The sequence below is a fragment of the Drosophila mauritiana genome, chromosome X (genome assembly GCF_004382145.1).
Source record: "Drosophila mauritiana strain mau12 chromosome X, ASM438214v1, whole genome shotgun sequence".
NCBI classification, from domain to species: Eukaryota; Metazoa; Arthropoda; class Insecta; order Diptera; family Drosophilidae; genus Drosophila; species Drosophila mauritiana.
This window is the reverse complement of record NC_046672.1, coordinates 15,683,042-15,698,598: the sequence shown is the minus strand read 5'-3', so window position 1 is coordinate 15,698,598 and position 15,557 is coordinate 15,683,042. Positions and strand designations below refer to the sequence as shown.

Here is a 15,557-nt window from a genome sequence, read left to right as displayed (position 1 = left end):
AAGGTCGCCCACTATCGCAACTATTAAAAACAGCTGATTTGAATACATTAACTTGCAAGTAACTATTAATATATTTATTAAATTAAATGCACAGCTACAATAGGCATATCCTGATGGAAATATATTACCAATACTAAAAGCTTATAAAACTTTTCATTTTGTGCGCATGTCCGCCTATTTGCGTCTTTGCTTTATATCGATAACGGATACAGATGCAGTGCGCAAGCTTTAAAAGCAACATCATTCGATATAATCGATTATGGTGATGATTTGACCTTTGACATTCAATTTTAAGCCGTTAAAGCTTTTTTTTAGAAACGCAGTCGATACTCTATTTTAAAACCACTCAACATGATGAACTGGTTGGGGTCAAATGTAGCCATCATTTCAAACTTATTGGAAAATGATCAAATGTTTACAGACCCTACTCCTATTTCCAACTTAAGAACCCAATTTACATTGTATTGATAACACTTTAATAATTAACATTATGTACATAAGTCGAGGGATTTAACAAACGTTAGGTTTTGGCAATATTTTGCCTATGATGAACCCAGGCCTCTTTGGACTTGCGCATCTTGCCGAGAATCTTGTCCATAACTAAGCTTTGGTTAAAACTGAGGAAATCCTGTCGCATCTCCGGCCATTCCTCATCCGCAGCCGGCTGACAACTCTGCGTGTCGCTTTCTTCAACTTCCGCATTTGAACTAGAGTAACTATGCTGAAGATCGATCTTGGACAGAACCTCATGGACCTGATGGAGACCAGTGCTCGTTTTGTCCCGGACAAACTTGATCTTTGGCACTTCGCCCATCAGATGCAGCTGCGACAGCTCGTGCTGCAGTCTGCCGCTCATGCGGTTCAATGTGTTCTCGAGCTCTTGGTTCTCCCCGCCATCCTTGCCCATCCAATAGACATTGATGCGGGAGAAGTCGCTGGTGATCTTGACATAGGAAATCTGCACTCCCTGTCCCACGATGGAATCGGCAACTGCGCCGGTGGCCAGAATATCAGTGATGTTCGTCATGAACAACTTGTTCAGAACAGACATGCGTCGATTGTTGTGGCTGGCAGTTGTCTTCGAGTGTGGGGTTCCAAACTTCAAGGCGTGCATCGACTTCTGATTGCCTGATGTTCCTGCATCGGGCGATGGATACCAATGGTTTTTGCTGCCTTTGAGCCGATTTCCAAACAACGAGCCAAATATTTTTCCCTGGCGCGTTACGTTGTCTTTGCTCGAACTTTTGGAGCTCTTGTTTCGCGAAAGTGCCAATTGGCAGGCGTTGTTAAGAATGGAGTGTCCATTTTGTAGCCTTAAAACACGAATGCTTAGCATTTAGTCTAGTTGCCTTAAATATATTTGCTAGATTAGATAAACTAGAATACAATACAAAATATAATGTGGAATAACATCAGTGTGACCAGCCACTTGCGTTTTAAAAATGCGTTAGAGATGGACAATAAGTTCGAGCACTCTGGACCACTTTAATTCGGAGATAGCTTATTTGCACTTCATTTAACTTCATATCTAAGAATTCACAGAATAAAAGTTTTTTAACAGTAGATTGCTGAGTAACTTGCCATAAGCCAGGTTAAAACCAAGTTTGCTCATTCATATTAAATAATTTAAATTGTATTTTAGTAGCTCTGAATTTTCCATCAGTGAGAACCGACGTTGATATATACAATTTTTCCCACCGTTCCATGAGAAAATTTCAGTGGAAAAACCGCGTTATATCTGCTTGGTGTTTGACAACACGCTGCTATCGCTTCTGTCGATTACTTTTCAGTAATGAAAGACCTTTAACCTACTAAAATCATTGTCACAATTTTCATAAGTAGTTCGTAAAATTGTAAATACAGTAAGTCGCAAAAGGTCGGTGCTGCTGAGCAATAAAGATATTAATTTATGAAATCATTGTTGCGCAGCAAAAATTGATCAGAGGAATATGAAAATAATCGAATCGAGACGGCACGTCTAAAAGGTGAGCTAATAAACTTTGGAATTTACATTGCAATTACATATGTACATATATTTTGGTCCATTACCAATGCGCTTACATATATTTACCCCTTTTTCGGAATACCAAACCGCTTTTTTACATAAAATCCGATCACGAAACGCATATTTATTAAATGACAGTATACACAATTCGCAGGTTGATGTACAATATTGTAACATTCAGTGCATAGCAACATCCAGTGCAGCAAGTAAACTAACCGAACAAGATGGATTCCAAAGTGGGTGCAGATCCTAGTTCGGCCTACGACAAAGAAATCGGCAACAATCTAAACAACGATGATTCCTCATTTCTGGGCAACATAATCCGCGAAATCCTGTACAGTCCAATGAACCTGGCCCTCCTGGCAATCATCTGCTTCCTGGTCTATAAAATCGTTCGGGATCGCACCGAAGTGCCATCCGTGGGCGTTGCAAAGCCATCCGAACCGGAGTTACCCAAAATCCGACGCGATTTCACTGTGAAGGAGCTTCGCCAGTACGATGGAACTCAGCCGGATGGCCGGGTTTTGGTCGCCGTCAATGGAAGCGTTTACGATGTCAGCAAAGGAAGGCGTTTTTACGGTCCAGGTGAGTGATAAGTCATAAATATTTTAATTTAAGTTGTTCCTAAGCTTACAGTATAGCATATCCCATTAGCAATATTTTAGATTGATCTATTGCCGATTATAAGGAAGGGATTTTGGTATTTATTATGTGTTTGATTGCCAAGATCCCCTTATTATTATCCCTCGATGTCTACCTATAATTGCAATGATATATCACAATATTGGTTTTCCTGATATCTGTAACTTTCTTAATCGCATTTAATTTCTGTGGGAGGAGATATTGCACGACATTTGCTCATATCTCTGCTATATTTCGTAATTTTTTTGCGCTAAGATTAACAGCTTATCAACAAGAAACTTTTCGTTTTAGATAGCGCAACTATCTAACCAAATTCAATAATTAAATAATGCCTACCAAATGTCGACTAGGTGTTTTCCGCATAATTTATTGTTAAGCATGAAATGCTAAAATAGTTCACCATGATCGTCATTTTCATAGAACTATTTATGAGATAGTGATTCAATTGTAGCCACTTTGGGTTATCCGCCTTATCAAATCTAAATACTTCCTAATGTAAATGCCTTAATTGAAATGTTCAAAGACACCAAACAGAAACCAGTGGCATTTCAACAACGGATTGCACTTTTCCCTTAAGTATTTTAACTAAAAGTAACGAGTGCGAGCAAGATGCACGACACTTGTGACGTAGATGCGCAGAAAACCCTTAAGTTGCGCACTTGATTGTATACTATCTTCTATCTACGGTGCTGTGTTCATGATGACCAGACTGCTGACTCCAACAAACTAAAACTATATGATGATTATCTGGTTTTCAGGTGGACCCTACGCAACTTTTGCGGGAAGAGATGCCTCCCGAAACTTGGCCACTTTCAGCGTGGTTTCAATTGACAAGGATGAATACGATGACCTGAGCGATTTAAGTGCCGTGGAAATGGACTCTGTGCGGGAATGGGAAATGCAGTTCAAGGGTAATTAAATCGTATATATATGTATATGCTCAGATCCATAGGTAAACTAACGTTCTCATTATGTTATTTAGAAAAATATGAGCTGGTTGGAAAGCTATTGCGCAAGGGCGAGGAACCAACCAACTATGACGATGATGAGGACGAGGAGAATGTTAACAATGATGAACAAGAGCGAAAGAACCTACCCAAGTCGAAAACTGAGACTGATGACACCAAACAAGAAAAGGAAAGTCACATTTTGCAAGGCAATGCAACAAACAAAAAAAACGCACAAGATCAGCCCATTTCTTCTACCGACTGTTAGCGAATCGGGTTTTTTGTTTTGCTTTTGGATGTGGCTGTAGTAGTTTATTTTCGGTTAGAAACACAACAAAACTAAATAGCATTTCCGACTCTTTTTGATGCTGCCTCTGCTCCTTTAAAATCGAGAACAAGACCTATTTGGAAAACATTTAAAGAACACGCCCCAATTTGAACCGTACAAATCAAGGCATTAAATTTATCGTGAACATTTCAGAAGAATTTAAAACAGATAAAATCGTTTTTGAATGTTATTCTTAGAGTGCAGCCTTGACAAAAGCTATAGTTGTTACTATAATTCACGTTGTGATGTGATCTTGTTCCATATATTATAGTCGTATATTCATAAAAATGTAACAAACGGAAATCATAAAATTATTTAAGGAGGAGGCCAATGTGTGGAGGGTATGGGAGTCATTTTCGTGGCAATATAAATTTAAATGTAACTATATTTGAAATACAAATTAAATACTTAAACATTCAATATCTTTATTTGGGAGGTGGGAGCATCCTGAACTGCAACAAAAACTAAAAACCGGTTTTTTCTAATTGATTTTATCTTATTCCATTTGTTCCCAGTATTTTTTGAAACCAACTTTTCGCATCTTGTTATCGGTGTGAAACGCCCGAAATCGCGGCCACCAGTGGAGACTGACCGCTGTTTCGATAGTTATCATAATGTTATCCCCTTGAAAATGATTTTCTGCAGCTATCGAAAATTTGGTCCGTCTCTGAGAGACTATGTTGGTTCTTTGTGGTTAACAAAATTTTCGGAAAATAATATTGGATTTTATGTAAAATATACATAATAGCCGTGATGACAGTTAGTTTGGTAGCGATGCATATAACGCGTTGATGCACAATCGATCGTTTTGGTCGTTCGTTGTGCGTTCGGTGTGTGTGGAAAATGTAAAAATGTACGAACAATCGCATACAGTTCACAAAAATTCGTCGTCGTCGTCGTCGTATTTGTATTTGTCGTTGTCGTATTTTGTATGTACGTATGTCGCAATTAGAAAAGTGTAAGTGTGAGCGAGATGACACTATTGTTTCTGTTTCTGCGCTGCTTCTGCAAATCTTTAAGAGAAAAGCCAACAAAAGTTCTGCGAAAGAGTAAAAATAAAAAGAAGCTGCTTCAAAATTTTCTCTTCTCATTAAAAAAAAAAAATTCTTTTATCGTAATTTTATTTGCAAAGGCAACGGTGTGAAACTCTGGTTAAATGGTTTGTGCACTCGCTAGCGGCAGACTTATAGACGGAACGAACACGGAGGCATAGAGAAAAAAAGGCCGAAAGAAAGAAGGAAAGCAAGAAAAAGCAACAGCAAAAGCAAAACCGAACTGGTGTATATAAATATACATACGTATACTCGTACGAATTTATATGTACGCATGCATGTACGTACATATATGTGCATACATATATTTCAAGAAGAAGAAGGAGAAGAAGCAGCAGAGGAGGAATACGAAGAAGAAGAAGAAGAGTATATGACGAATGATAAAGTGCTAGACAAAATAAATATGGACTATTTTCGGTGAATTCTCATATCGGCTTTATGTTATTTATTTTTTTTATTATATTTTACATCTGTTCTGATTTGTGTGCAATCCCGCTGACCCGAAAAAACAATAAGTGTTTGTTGTAAAAAAAAAGTGTGCAGAATTAAATATTATGTGTGTGTGTACAGAAAAAAGCGCAATAGGGAAGTTGACCACAAGGAAAAGAGCAAACGAAATGAAAACAACTTGTACAATTATTATTTTTAACCAAATTAGTGACTCTAATCAAATATGTTAACCGGTCGGAATGCGAAAAACCCCACAGTGGCCACCAAATAACAATATCACGTAAAAACAGTCGGCGCAGCATCGATTTTTTCAAAATACACGCGATTGAATCGGCCGTAGTAGCACCTTAAATCCAATATTTGTAAAGCTTTCGCCTTATCGATGGCATAGAAAACCCCTCCTTCCAAAGAAAAAAAAAGAAATAGAAAAGAAATATATAGATAAAAATCATAGCCGAATGCATTGGAAAAGGTTTGGTCCAGATAGCAATATACATAATAATGCTCATCGATAATTTGTATTCCCAAGGAAAAGGAACTGAAGTGTAATCCACTGGAAGCTTTACGTAGCAAAAGAAATGGACACATCAAATGCCAGCGTTAAATCAAAGACGTCTGCGTCGGGCAGCAGTAGTATTAATGGAATAGGATCCCAAATCAAGCATATATCATCGTCGCAGGACATTGGATCCTCCGTTCCCGCTGTCACAGTCCAGGATGAGAAGAGCGAGTCGCACTCCCACTCACATTCACACTCCAGCGCCAGCTCACAGTCGTCCCAGTCGCAATCGCAGTCACAGCCACAGTCCCAAGTGCTCACGGTAGTGGGCCAGAGTATATCAAAGAGTTCGACCGGCGCCCTGGCGGTACTGCATCTTCCTCCGCCGACGGCGACCGCCTTAGTTCAAGCAAGTGCCAATATAGCCGATCTGGGCTCCATGCCGCGTGCTCGGCCATCGTTTGTATCGAACACCTCCTCGACGGCGGCGACGACGGCGACGTCGGCATCGGATGGCGGCAAACCAATGGCCGTGGCAGCGATTCCCCCGGCATCACCCGTCTCGATATCGGAGCCCACCTGTCCACCTGTTTCGGCGGTATCGATGGCTCCCAGTGCCTGTGACTTTGACTCCGACACGGAACTCTCGATTGTGGCAGCCGCAGCGGCCGTCTCTGCCTCAGCCGGCATAGATTCGCGATCCCCGACGTCTCCTCCGACGGCGGCGGCATCCACAATAATGCCACAGCTGAATTCCAGTGCGGGAGTAGGAGGAGTAGGAGGCGGAGGAGGCACTGCTAGCATAGCCGGTAGTCAGTCCGGCTTCGGAGCGGGATCAGGAGCGGTGGCTGCTGGGAATACCAATGGCCACAGCACCACCTCCAGCAGCAGCACTCATCTGAGTCTGAATGCCAAGCAACAGCGCCAGCAGAAACGCCGGAGGGAACGTGCCCAGCGTTTGCAAGCGGAACGCGACAGTCGATGCAATGCCAGCTCGCTGAGTGGCACGTTCATAGCCGGATCCTCTGTGGGGGTCGGCAGTGCCATGAGTGCGGCCAACGGTGGCCAGGGAGGTGGAGTTGGCCTCGTCACGCCCAACAGCGGCGTCGGTGGCGGATCCTCGGCGGTTGCAATGGGCAACGGATCGGCGGCAGGACCCGGCAACAATGGGATGATCTATCACATCAACAGCGCTGGCAGCATGGGCGAGGATAGCAACAACTCAAATGGAAACTTCACCAGCAGCAGCAATGGCAGCAACAATCTGCTGCCGCCCACAGATAGTATTGCATCGTTACTCCTAAATCCACCACATTCCCCCGAGTGCAACTCGGGTCTGATGGCCACGCCTAGCGATAGCGAGGGTGAGTCGCTGGACGAGGATCTGCTCTCGACCTCGTCCTCGTCCACACTGCTCTTGCCGCGCGACAAGCCACCGCCTCGACCACCACCTCCGGTTCGAAGAAAGCTGCCACGATCTCCGGTGCTCGAGGAGGAAATCATCGATGGATTCGCTATACTGGAGTTTAAGACATACGAGGATCTTGAGGTAGGTTTCGTTGCCATTCAATTTCATCCATGCACGCAGCATATTGTAATAATCTTTCTCCACAACAGTTTGCCATCAAATTGGGACAGAAGCGGAAGGAGAAGCGCCTATCCGCACTGGACGAGCTAACTTGTACCTACAGTATAGAGGAAATGAAAATTCCAAAGGTTATAGATACTGGTCAATCGCAGCCGTTGCGTGTCACCAGCCTGTCCACTTTGACTGTTAACAATAACAATCTGAAGGAGAACCCGCAGCCAAGCCTTCATCGTGATCGTGGCGGCAATGTCATTAGCAACAATAATAACAATAACAGCAGCAACAACAACAACAGCATGATCAACAGCAATGGCCCCAACGCGAACAGCAATAGCAGCAGTTTATCCAACGTGGTCTACCTGCTGCCATCTGTGAACATGGTCGGCAATGTTCTGGAGACGGAAGCCGAGCCCAGGGATCACTGGCGATCCGAATATGGGCAGCAGCAAGACCAATTGCAATCGGACAATAGCGCGAACAGTAAAAGTAATAATAACATTAGTGATGATAATCAAATTAACAACAGTAGCCACCAAATAAACCACACAACCAACAACCAATCGAGCAAGCAACAACAGCAGGCGGCGGACGGTGGTTGCAATGCGTCGAAAATGCAAGTGAACAACAGTGCTACTGTTAGTACTCGATTTTTGGAGAACGACAACGATTCACTGATGTTGGATATCAGCCTGCCATCGCTGGGCGTTGGTGGCGCCGTATCGCATAGTCATGACCACATTGACGTTGGTGTGATCCACGCCAGTTGTACTGGCAGCAGCAGCAGCGACACCAAAAAATCTCACAATTCCCCCGCCACGAGTAATAACACTATTGACCAATTGCACGTAACAAAACCGCTGCCCACGCACCAGCTCAATAATCTAATATCAAGTGATCTTAATGCCGCCGCGAATGCAAACGCAAGCAGTAATCACCTGGGTGTCTGCAAACTGGGCTCGCAATCAGCACAGGTCGCAAAGGTGAGTCCTCATCAATTGTCCGATAAGATATTATTTACTAATAGTTATCTTTACTCCTTCCCCAGAAGTCGATGGGTTTGGAGAACATTGAAACCGTGACGACATCGGCGGCCTGCCGCTCCCTGGATATCCAGGAGCTGGCCAATGTTTCGGCGCAATCCTTTGGGGCCAGCAGCAGCAGCAGCAGCAGTAGCAGCATAAAGAAGGAAAACGAGCAAAGTGATCTTTTGAACGATGTAAGAATGCACTTCTTCAACGCAGCATATTTTGTTAAAACGAAACTTCTGTTTATGCAGGCTTCAACCAATTGTAGCAGCAACAGCAAAGGAAATAATATCGTAAGTGTATATTGCAGCATTTTCAACGAATATGCATTCTAACATTCATTTCTTACAGTGTGATAATGTCAGCAATGATAAAAAGGTATGTCCTGCTTCTAATCTAAACTATAATATAGAAATCCTTTACGTCGGTGGCACAACAATTGAACTAGGGATGCATGCATTTTATTTAGAATTAGGCTTAAATCATGCCTCTTATTGCGCATTAAAACTCGTTAATAAGTATTCTTCTCATGTCCAGGAAGGACGACACATCCACTTCTTCAGGCGTCCCAATTATTTCTATCTCATTCTTTTTCACTGCAAAAGAAATAGCTGAAGCAAACAAGCATAGAATACCTTTTAAAATATACACAGAACGACCCACAATGGGTTTATTTGATTTTTGCCATAAATATGAAGGCTAGCTTAAAGTTAGAGTATGCATTTTGACTTTTATTTGTGCGTAAATCTACAATGACTCGTTTTAATTGCTCGTTAAATGAAAATTACGTTTTTTACTTGCAGAATTCTGAACAAATATTTGATATTGACAACCCCCCAACGCCCATGAACATTTCAAATACTTCTTCGTGTTCGGATCGATCGTCTTCTCGCAAGTTATCCGACCTTCCACACCTGAAGAAAAAGAGTGCGGCGTGTGGCGATAGAGATAATGGCCCATATGCCGGAGTACCTTTTGCGCCAGCGATGGGCACAGTATCTCCGGACAGCGATCCAAGTAAAGCTTTAAACATTAAGAACGCATCGGAGAGTGCACCTGGCAAGGCGGTCCATGGCCATGCTGGTGCTTCGATTCCACCACCTGCGGCCAGCATGGGCGATCCTGGGAACAGAGAGCTGGGTGGTGTGCTGCAGAAATCCTCGCCCGACAAGCCGCTCTATCCCAGCTTGTGTGCTCCGCCATCGGTTTCGTCAGTGCAAGTAAGTTAAGATGTGCCATAGCCAACTTGAAGTGGCATCTAATTGCTGTGTTTATCCTTGAACAGTTTCCCAACGTTGGAATATCAGCTGGAAATGAGAAAATTGCATCAACAGTTGCGTCTGACATCGATCAAAAGATTATTTTCAACAGCAAGGCAACTGCTTCCGTTTCGAACGGCTTGTCGTCGGGGGTGCAACGGTCAATTGTTCCATTACTATCTGCGGCGCCATCGCCGGCTGCAGTTACTCTAAGCAGTCCGTTTAGCGCACACATCGCAGCTGCACCGAATGCTGCCGGATTATCAATACTAACTTCGGCATCGAGTGTGATTCTAGCCAACAGCAGTATAAAATCAAACGATAGCTTTACGCGCGGTAACACCAACAATGGCAGCAACAATGGCAGCTCCAATGGCCAGGGACAACTGTCGTCGGTGGGATTGTCGAGCACTTCAGAAATTGCGAAAAGTAATTCGGTACCAACGACGTCCTCACCCCCCAATCCCATAGTCAATGGCTTCCTTAGTGTTTATCCGCCGCCTGCTACGATTGCAACGTCATCCGTAACTACAAGTGCGTTGCCACGCGTCTCGCCCAACGCAGCCAATAAATTAGTGCCACCGGTCTCCGCCACATCATCCATCTCGATAAACCCAAACTATGTTGGTATTTCTGGTGGAACGACGACAACTTCCGGCATGGGAAAGGTGGTCTTCGGCGCTGGCGGCAATGCCATTGTGGGCACAGGGTCTCCACTGCTTTTTCCTGGCGCACCGCCCGCACCCATTTCTCATGTGGCCACTGGCGTGCCGATGATCATCCAGGCCCCGCCATACCGAGCACCGTACACGAATTACCCTCTCTACACTCCATATAGCGGCCTTACGCACGGGTCGTACCTGCCTCCAGTATTGCCGGTTGCCACGCCCAACTTGTCCAACTTACCGCCCACACAGCACCGGAGCTCGGATAGTCGCAACAGTCGAGAGTCGCCAGCATCCTTGAAGTCAACGCCATCGAATATTGGATTAAGCGTATCCATGGCGCCGACCCTGCGATCCATCACGCCACTTAATAATAGCAGTGCAATTTCTAGCGGCGCATCGCAGCCCGTTGTGTCGGTGGTGCCTTCGGCGAACTCGGCTGCCCTTTCCATGAGCAATCCGCATATATCTCATTCCCATCATGTGCCTGTCTACGCTTCAGGTGCATTCTCCTCTGCGGCCGCTGGGACGAGCACCCCGAACTCTGGACTCTCAACACTGGCGGTTACCTCACTATCAACGTCGGCTGCTCCCCAACCGCACTCGCACTTCCCCCAGTCAACGCAGATGCTGCCGCAGAGCGGTAACTTTTCGTCAGTGTCCCATTTGCTGACCACGCACCCAATGTCATCGCAGAATCAGCCTATGGTTCGCTGCGGAAGCACACTATACTCATCAGCGTCTGCAGCTGCAAGTGCGCCGCCATCGGCTGTTGCTGCTGCTGCCGTCTCCAACTTCACGCCATCGGTTCTCGCTGTGCAAAGTTTGACGACAGCGGTCACGTCGAGCTCGTCATCTCCATCAACATTATCATCATCTGTGATCCAGAAGGTTATTTCCCCCAAAGGAGAGAGTCCTTGCAATAAAGATCGGGATTCCAGCTACAGGTGAGCGATAGCCATCTACATTTATTGATATGCAGTGTGAAAATAAATGCTTACGTTTGCAGTACAAATATCAGGTCACATGGTGCGTCAACAATGCTGCCTGGCGCATCCCAAGGCATTGGCCTGGGATCGTCGTTTTGTGGTATCGCGCCAAGTCAATATGGAGGTACAGGTACCCCACTATTATCGTCAAGTTCTTCAATGCCGCCAGGACTGGGAAATCTCTCCTCGTACTCATCAAAGGCAGCACTGTGGTTGAAGTAATAATCAAATATTCATATCGCTATGCATCAAACTAACGTGACCTCCTTCTTGTTCTGCTGCAGCTCTCCTGCCAACGCAGTGGTGACGACATGTGCTCCCACAACGCCCATAGTATCGAGTGGCAGTGCCCGTCCGACGCCTCCGCTCTCCAACTGCACTAGCATGGGCATTGGCATGGTGAATGCGGCATCGACGGCGAGAAGTTCTTGCAATGCCATATCACCGCTATCCATACCTGCGACCGCTGGTATTCACGTGTCTGCTGCAAATCCCTCTTTTCAGTCGTCGTCATACTTCCCAGCACCTTTAGCGCCGCCACCATCCTCCCCATCGCCAGCTACTTCTTCCGCGGCCATCATCAGCTCCTCCGCTTCGCAATTCAATCCAGCTGTGTCGCACTCGATGAGCAGTATTGTGACGACGGCGGGAGCCACTACGACCACGGCTTCATCTGTAACGCAGCCAGCGGTTGCGGCTATATCGAACCCAGTTACCAACACGCCGCATCCCTTTTCTGCAGAATCGCTTTTTCAGCCCAGTAAAAGTATGTTGTTTGCACACAATTCGCACTGAGCGGTGTGATCATTGAATGTATCATGTCATTGTTTTCGCAGATGATCAAGCTGATTTGCTGCGGCGCGAGCTAGATAGCCGATTTCTGGATAGATCTGGCTTGGCTGTTACCCCCACACCGCCATCATCAACATATTTACGAACTGATCTCCAGCATCAACAGCACGCACATCTACATCAGCATCCGCAGTTGCTTCCACCAGTATCGGCCTCATCAACTCCCCTAACTGCTGTGCAACCGAGCTCTGGACAAATTTTTCCCCCGCCACTATTCAAAGATATATCCAAAATCTCATCCGTCGATCCTCAGTTCTATCGCACTGGCATGGGATTGCCGCCGGGAGGCTACACTGGCTACACCTCAGCGGGCCTTTTGCACAGTGGCCTCGGTGGCCCGACGCCGTTCATGCCTCCCAACCACTTAACATCCTTTGCTCCAAAGGTAAGGTGTTGCTGCTTACCAACCACATACGAGCTTTTAAATATGTATACATTCTGCACACTCGTTTCACGCAACAGAAAACTGGTCGCTGGAATGCCATGCACGTTCGTATCGCGTGGGAAATCTACTACCATCAGAACAAGCAAAGCCCGGAGAAGCAGCCGGGCTTTCCAACGGCGTCATCGAACGCAGGATCGATCAATGCACCAATACCTCCTGGCAACATGATCAGCGGCGGTGGTGGTGGTATGGCCAGCGGAGCCAGCACGCCGGTCAACAATGTGGCAGCTATTCCGGCGGTCGGCGGTGGCGTGCTCGTGTCCAATGGTCCGCCCTCGGTGCTTGGCATGAAGACGACTCCCAATCTTGGCATGAGCTCGGCGCCACAGCATATTCTGCATCGAGCGAGTGAAATGCCGCCATCAGCAGCATTTCCAGGCGGTCTGCCGGGTCGCTTAGCATTTGAAACTTCTCCCCTGGCGGCGAGTTTCATTGGAGCGCCTCCTAGTCATATTGGTGAGTGGAATAGTTTGTAGCTTTAATCCAATTTCGTCAAGTAAACCAAAATCATTTGTTAACAGGAACCGCAGTGTCTCCATTTGGACGCTATGTGACTCCGTTTGGATTCACAGGGCTAACGCATTTTGGTGGCCACTTGGACTCGTGGAGGTAAATAAATGAAATTTAATTAAATAAGTGGTTTAGTTATGATTAAGTAAACAACGAGAGATCTCATGAAGCATATTTAAGTTTTCGTTTCGCATTTCCAATAATATTAACTTGTTTAGAAAACAATGTGTAAACGTGCATTTCATTTTCTTTTAGAACAAATGCCATGCAACGGAGTGTCGCTTATCATCCCTCCTCCGCGGCGGCGTCACCCAACTGGCCGGTGAAGTCGGATCCTGGTCTGGACAATGCACGCCGCGAGGCGGAGGAACGCGAGCGAGAGCTGCGGGATCGTGAACAGCGGGAGCGGGACCGTCAGCGACGCGAACGCGAGGAGCGGGAAAGGAAGGAGAAGGAGGAGAAACTGAAACGCGAGCAACAGGAACGGGAGCGGGAACGAGAACGGGATCGAAAGGAGCGGGAACGCGAACGCAGGGAAATCGAGCGGCGGGAAATGGAGCGCGAGCGGATGTTGCAACAGCAGCGGATCAACGAGAGCAACAAGCAGGCTGCAGTCCAAGCTGCGGCTGCTGCGACGGCGCCCGTTCGTGACCGTTCGCCACATCGAAACGTGGGCGAGCTTAACACGGAGATTCGAATCAAGGAGGAGCATCCGCGCACAAAGGAGGAGCAGGACGTAATGCTTTTGCGAGCTTCAGCGGCGGCAGTCGGCGTTGGTGATCCGCGCTACCATTCCTCCTCGCTGGCCGCCGCACAGGCGAGTGCAGCTGCGGCAGCGGCACACCATCATCATGCCAACTTCATGGCAGCCAGTCGACACGGCTTGCCACCGCCACCCTCGCACCTCACGCGCACCATGATGCCGCCCACTCTGAGTGTCGGTGGGCCCATCACGCACTTCGGTGCACCGGCGCCTCCCGGCTGGGGAATAGATCCGTATCGCGATCCCTATCCCATTCTTCGCTACAATCCCATCATGGAGGCTGCCCTGCGACACGAGGCCGAGGAAAGGCAGAAGGCGATAAATATCTATGCAGCGCAATCTGCAGCCCATTTGCGCAGCAAGGAGCCAAGTCCTATTCCGCCTTCGGTTGGCTCTCTGGGCCCTCCGCCGCCACATCATCGCCTACAGATTGTGTCCAGTGTGGCGCAATCGGGGGTACAGCAGCCCGGTCCGCCCAGTCAGCAGCAACAGCAGCAGATGTCCAGTGGCGGCGGTATGGTAAAGAACTCAGGAGGGCCACCGGCACCAGGAAGCATTCCAGTCCAGCACATGATTAGCGTCGATTCGATGGGCCAGCAGTCTGTTGGCGCCAAGAAGGAGTCGGACCACACGATGGGCATTGTGTCGAATGCTGGTGTTGGGCTAAGTTCAGTACCTGGTGGTGTAATCGGAATATCCCCCGTGTCATCGGTGGCGCCCAGTCGATGATAGGCAAGTCGTTACTAAACACCATTGGCCAAGCGAATAAGACAAAGGAATTTTCAAAATTTCGATCATCTCCGCCAAAAAATGTCATTACTGACATGAGGAAAGCCCATGAATGAAGTCCCATCCTAATTACCTCCTCCCAGCATCATTTTGAGCCTGAGAGAACACCAATAAATGAAGCGCAACGCTTTTGTAAACTACATACAAATTCTTGAACAGATGAAACTGAGATTACGATGAAGATGAAGATTACGATACAGATGAAGATGAAGATTAGAATACAGATGAAGATTACGATGCAGATGTAGATGCAGATGCAGATGTTTGTGGCAAACAAAAATCAAATTAAAAGAGGTTAAGACTTCCTTATACTTCAGACCTAGCATTCAACCTAAGCACTGAGTCCCCACATTGGCAAAATACTTTCCTCGATCTTAATATGGTCGCGCGTTGAAACGTCACATAAGTAATACGAACTTTACTTATTTTTAATAAATACAAATTACAAGCATAAATGTAACTTTAGGTTCGCGTATTTAGTTTAAGTCTATTTGTATTATTTGTATAATATTAATATAAGCTTAAGAAAAACAGCCAAGAGACATGTTGAGCAAGAAACTAATTATAATTTGATTGTACATATACACATATACAAAGAACTCTCATAGTTATATATGACATCAACATGCAGCCTATGGAATCCAAACTATCATGCACATGATACATAACTCTATGTATATCAGTGACAGCTTCATTCCCTTTGTGCATTACGTGTTTAAGGACTAATTATCATATATGCAATTTATGTA

At 45.9% G+C, this 15,557-nt stretch overlaps 3 protein-coding genes across 10 annotated transcripts; 2 read left to right on the top strand and 1 right to left on the bottom strand.

The window, feature by feature from the left end:
- Positions 1 to 459: 459 nt before the first annotated feature.
- LOC117147760 (putative ribosome-binding factor A, mitochondrial) lies at positions 460 to 1,420 on the bottom strand. Its single transcript, XM_033314780.1, has one exon. It carries the CDS (start codon positions 1,334 to 1,336, stop codon positions 521 to 523), a length of 816 nt encoding a protein of 271 aa, XP_033170671.1. The 5' UTR covers positions 1,337 to 1,420; the 3' UTR covers positions 460 to 520.
- Positions 1,421 to 1,782: 362 nt separating this feature from the next.
- Positions 1,783 to 3,924, top strand: LOC117147761 (membrane-associated progesterone receptor component 1). Of its 4 annotated transcripts, none has more exons than XM_033314783.1 (5): positions 1,783 to 1,862; positions 1,930 to 1,985; positions 2,160 to 2,590; positions 3,406 to 3,558; positions 3,630 to 3,924. In XM_033314783.1, exons 3-5 carry the CDS (start codon positions 2,230 to 2,232, stop codon positions 3,860 to 3,862), a joined length of 747 nt encoding a protein of 248 aa, XP_033170674.1. In that variant the 5' UTR covers positions 1,783 to 1,862; positions 1,930 to 1,985; positions 2,160 to 2,229; the 3' UTR covers positions 3,863 to 3,924. The 4 variants fall into 4 exon arrangements, with proteins under 4 accessions (XP_033170674.1, XP_033170676.1, XP_033170673.1 ...); XM_033314785.1 differs by having other exon boundaries at positions 2,144 to 2,590; XM_033314782.1 differs by having other exon boundaries at positions 1,797 to 1,985.
- Positions 3,925 to 4,583: 659 nt separating this feature from the next.
- LOC117148845 (serine-rich adhesin for platelets) lies at positions 4,584 to 15,531 on the top strand. 5 transcript variants are annotated; one of them, XM_033316503.1, is made up of 14 exons: positions 4,584 to 4,775; positions 5,954 to 7,472; positions 7,541 to 8,491; positions 8,557 to 8,727; positions 8,788 to 8,829; positions 8,888 to 8,914; positions 9,340 to 9,756; positions 9,822 to 11,407; positions 11,470 to 11,667; positions 11,734 to 12,215; positions 12,286 to 12,686; positions 12,764 to 13,202; positions 13,268 to 13,355; positions 13,512 to 15,531. In XM_033316503.1, the coding sequence occupies exons 2-14, from the start codon at positions 6,003 to 6,005 to the stop codon at positions 14,746 to 14,748; spliced, it is 7,509 nt and encodes a 2,502-aa protein (XP_033172394.1). In that variant the 5' UTR covers positions 4,584 to 4,775; positions 5,954 to 6,002; the 3' UTR covers positions 14,749 to 15,531. The 5 variants fall into 5 exon arrangements, with proteins under 5 accessions (XP_033172394.1, XP_033172393.1, XP_033172391.1 ...); XM_033316502.1 differs by having other exon boundaries at positions 4,584 to 4,855; XM_033316500.1 differs by having other exon boundaries at positions 4,584 to 4,880.
- Positions 15,532 to 15,557: the final 26 nt, after the last annotated feature.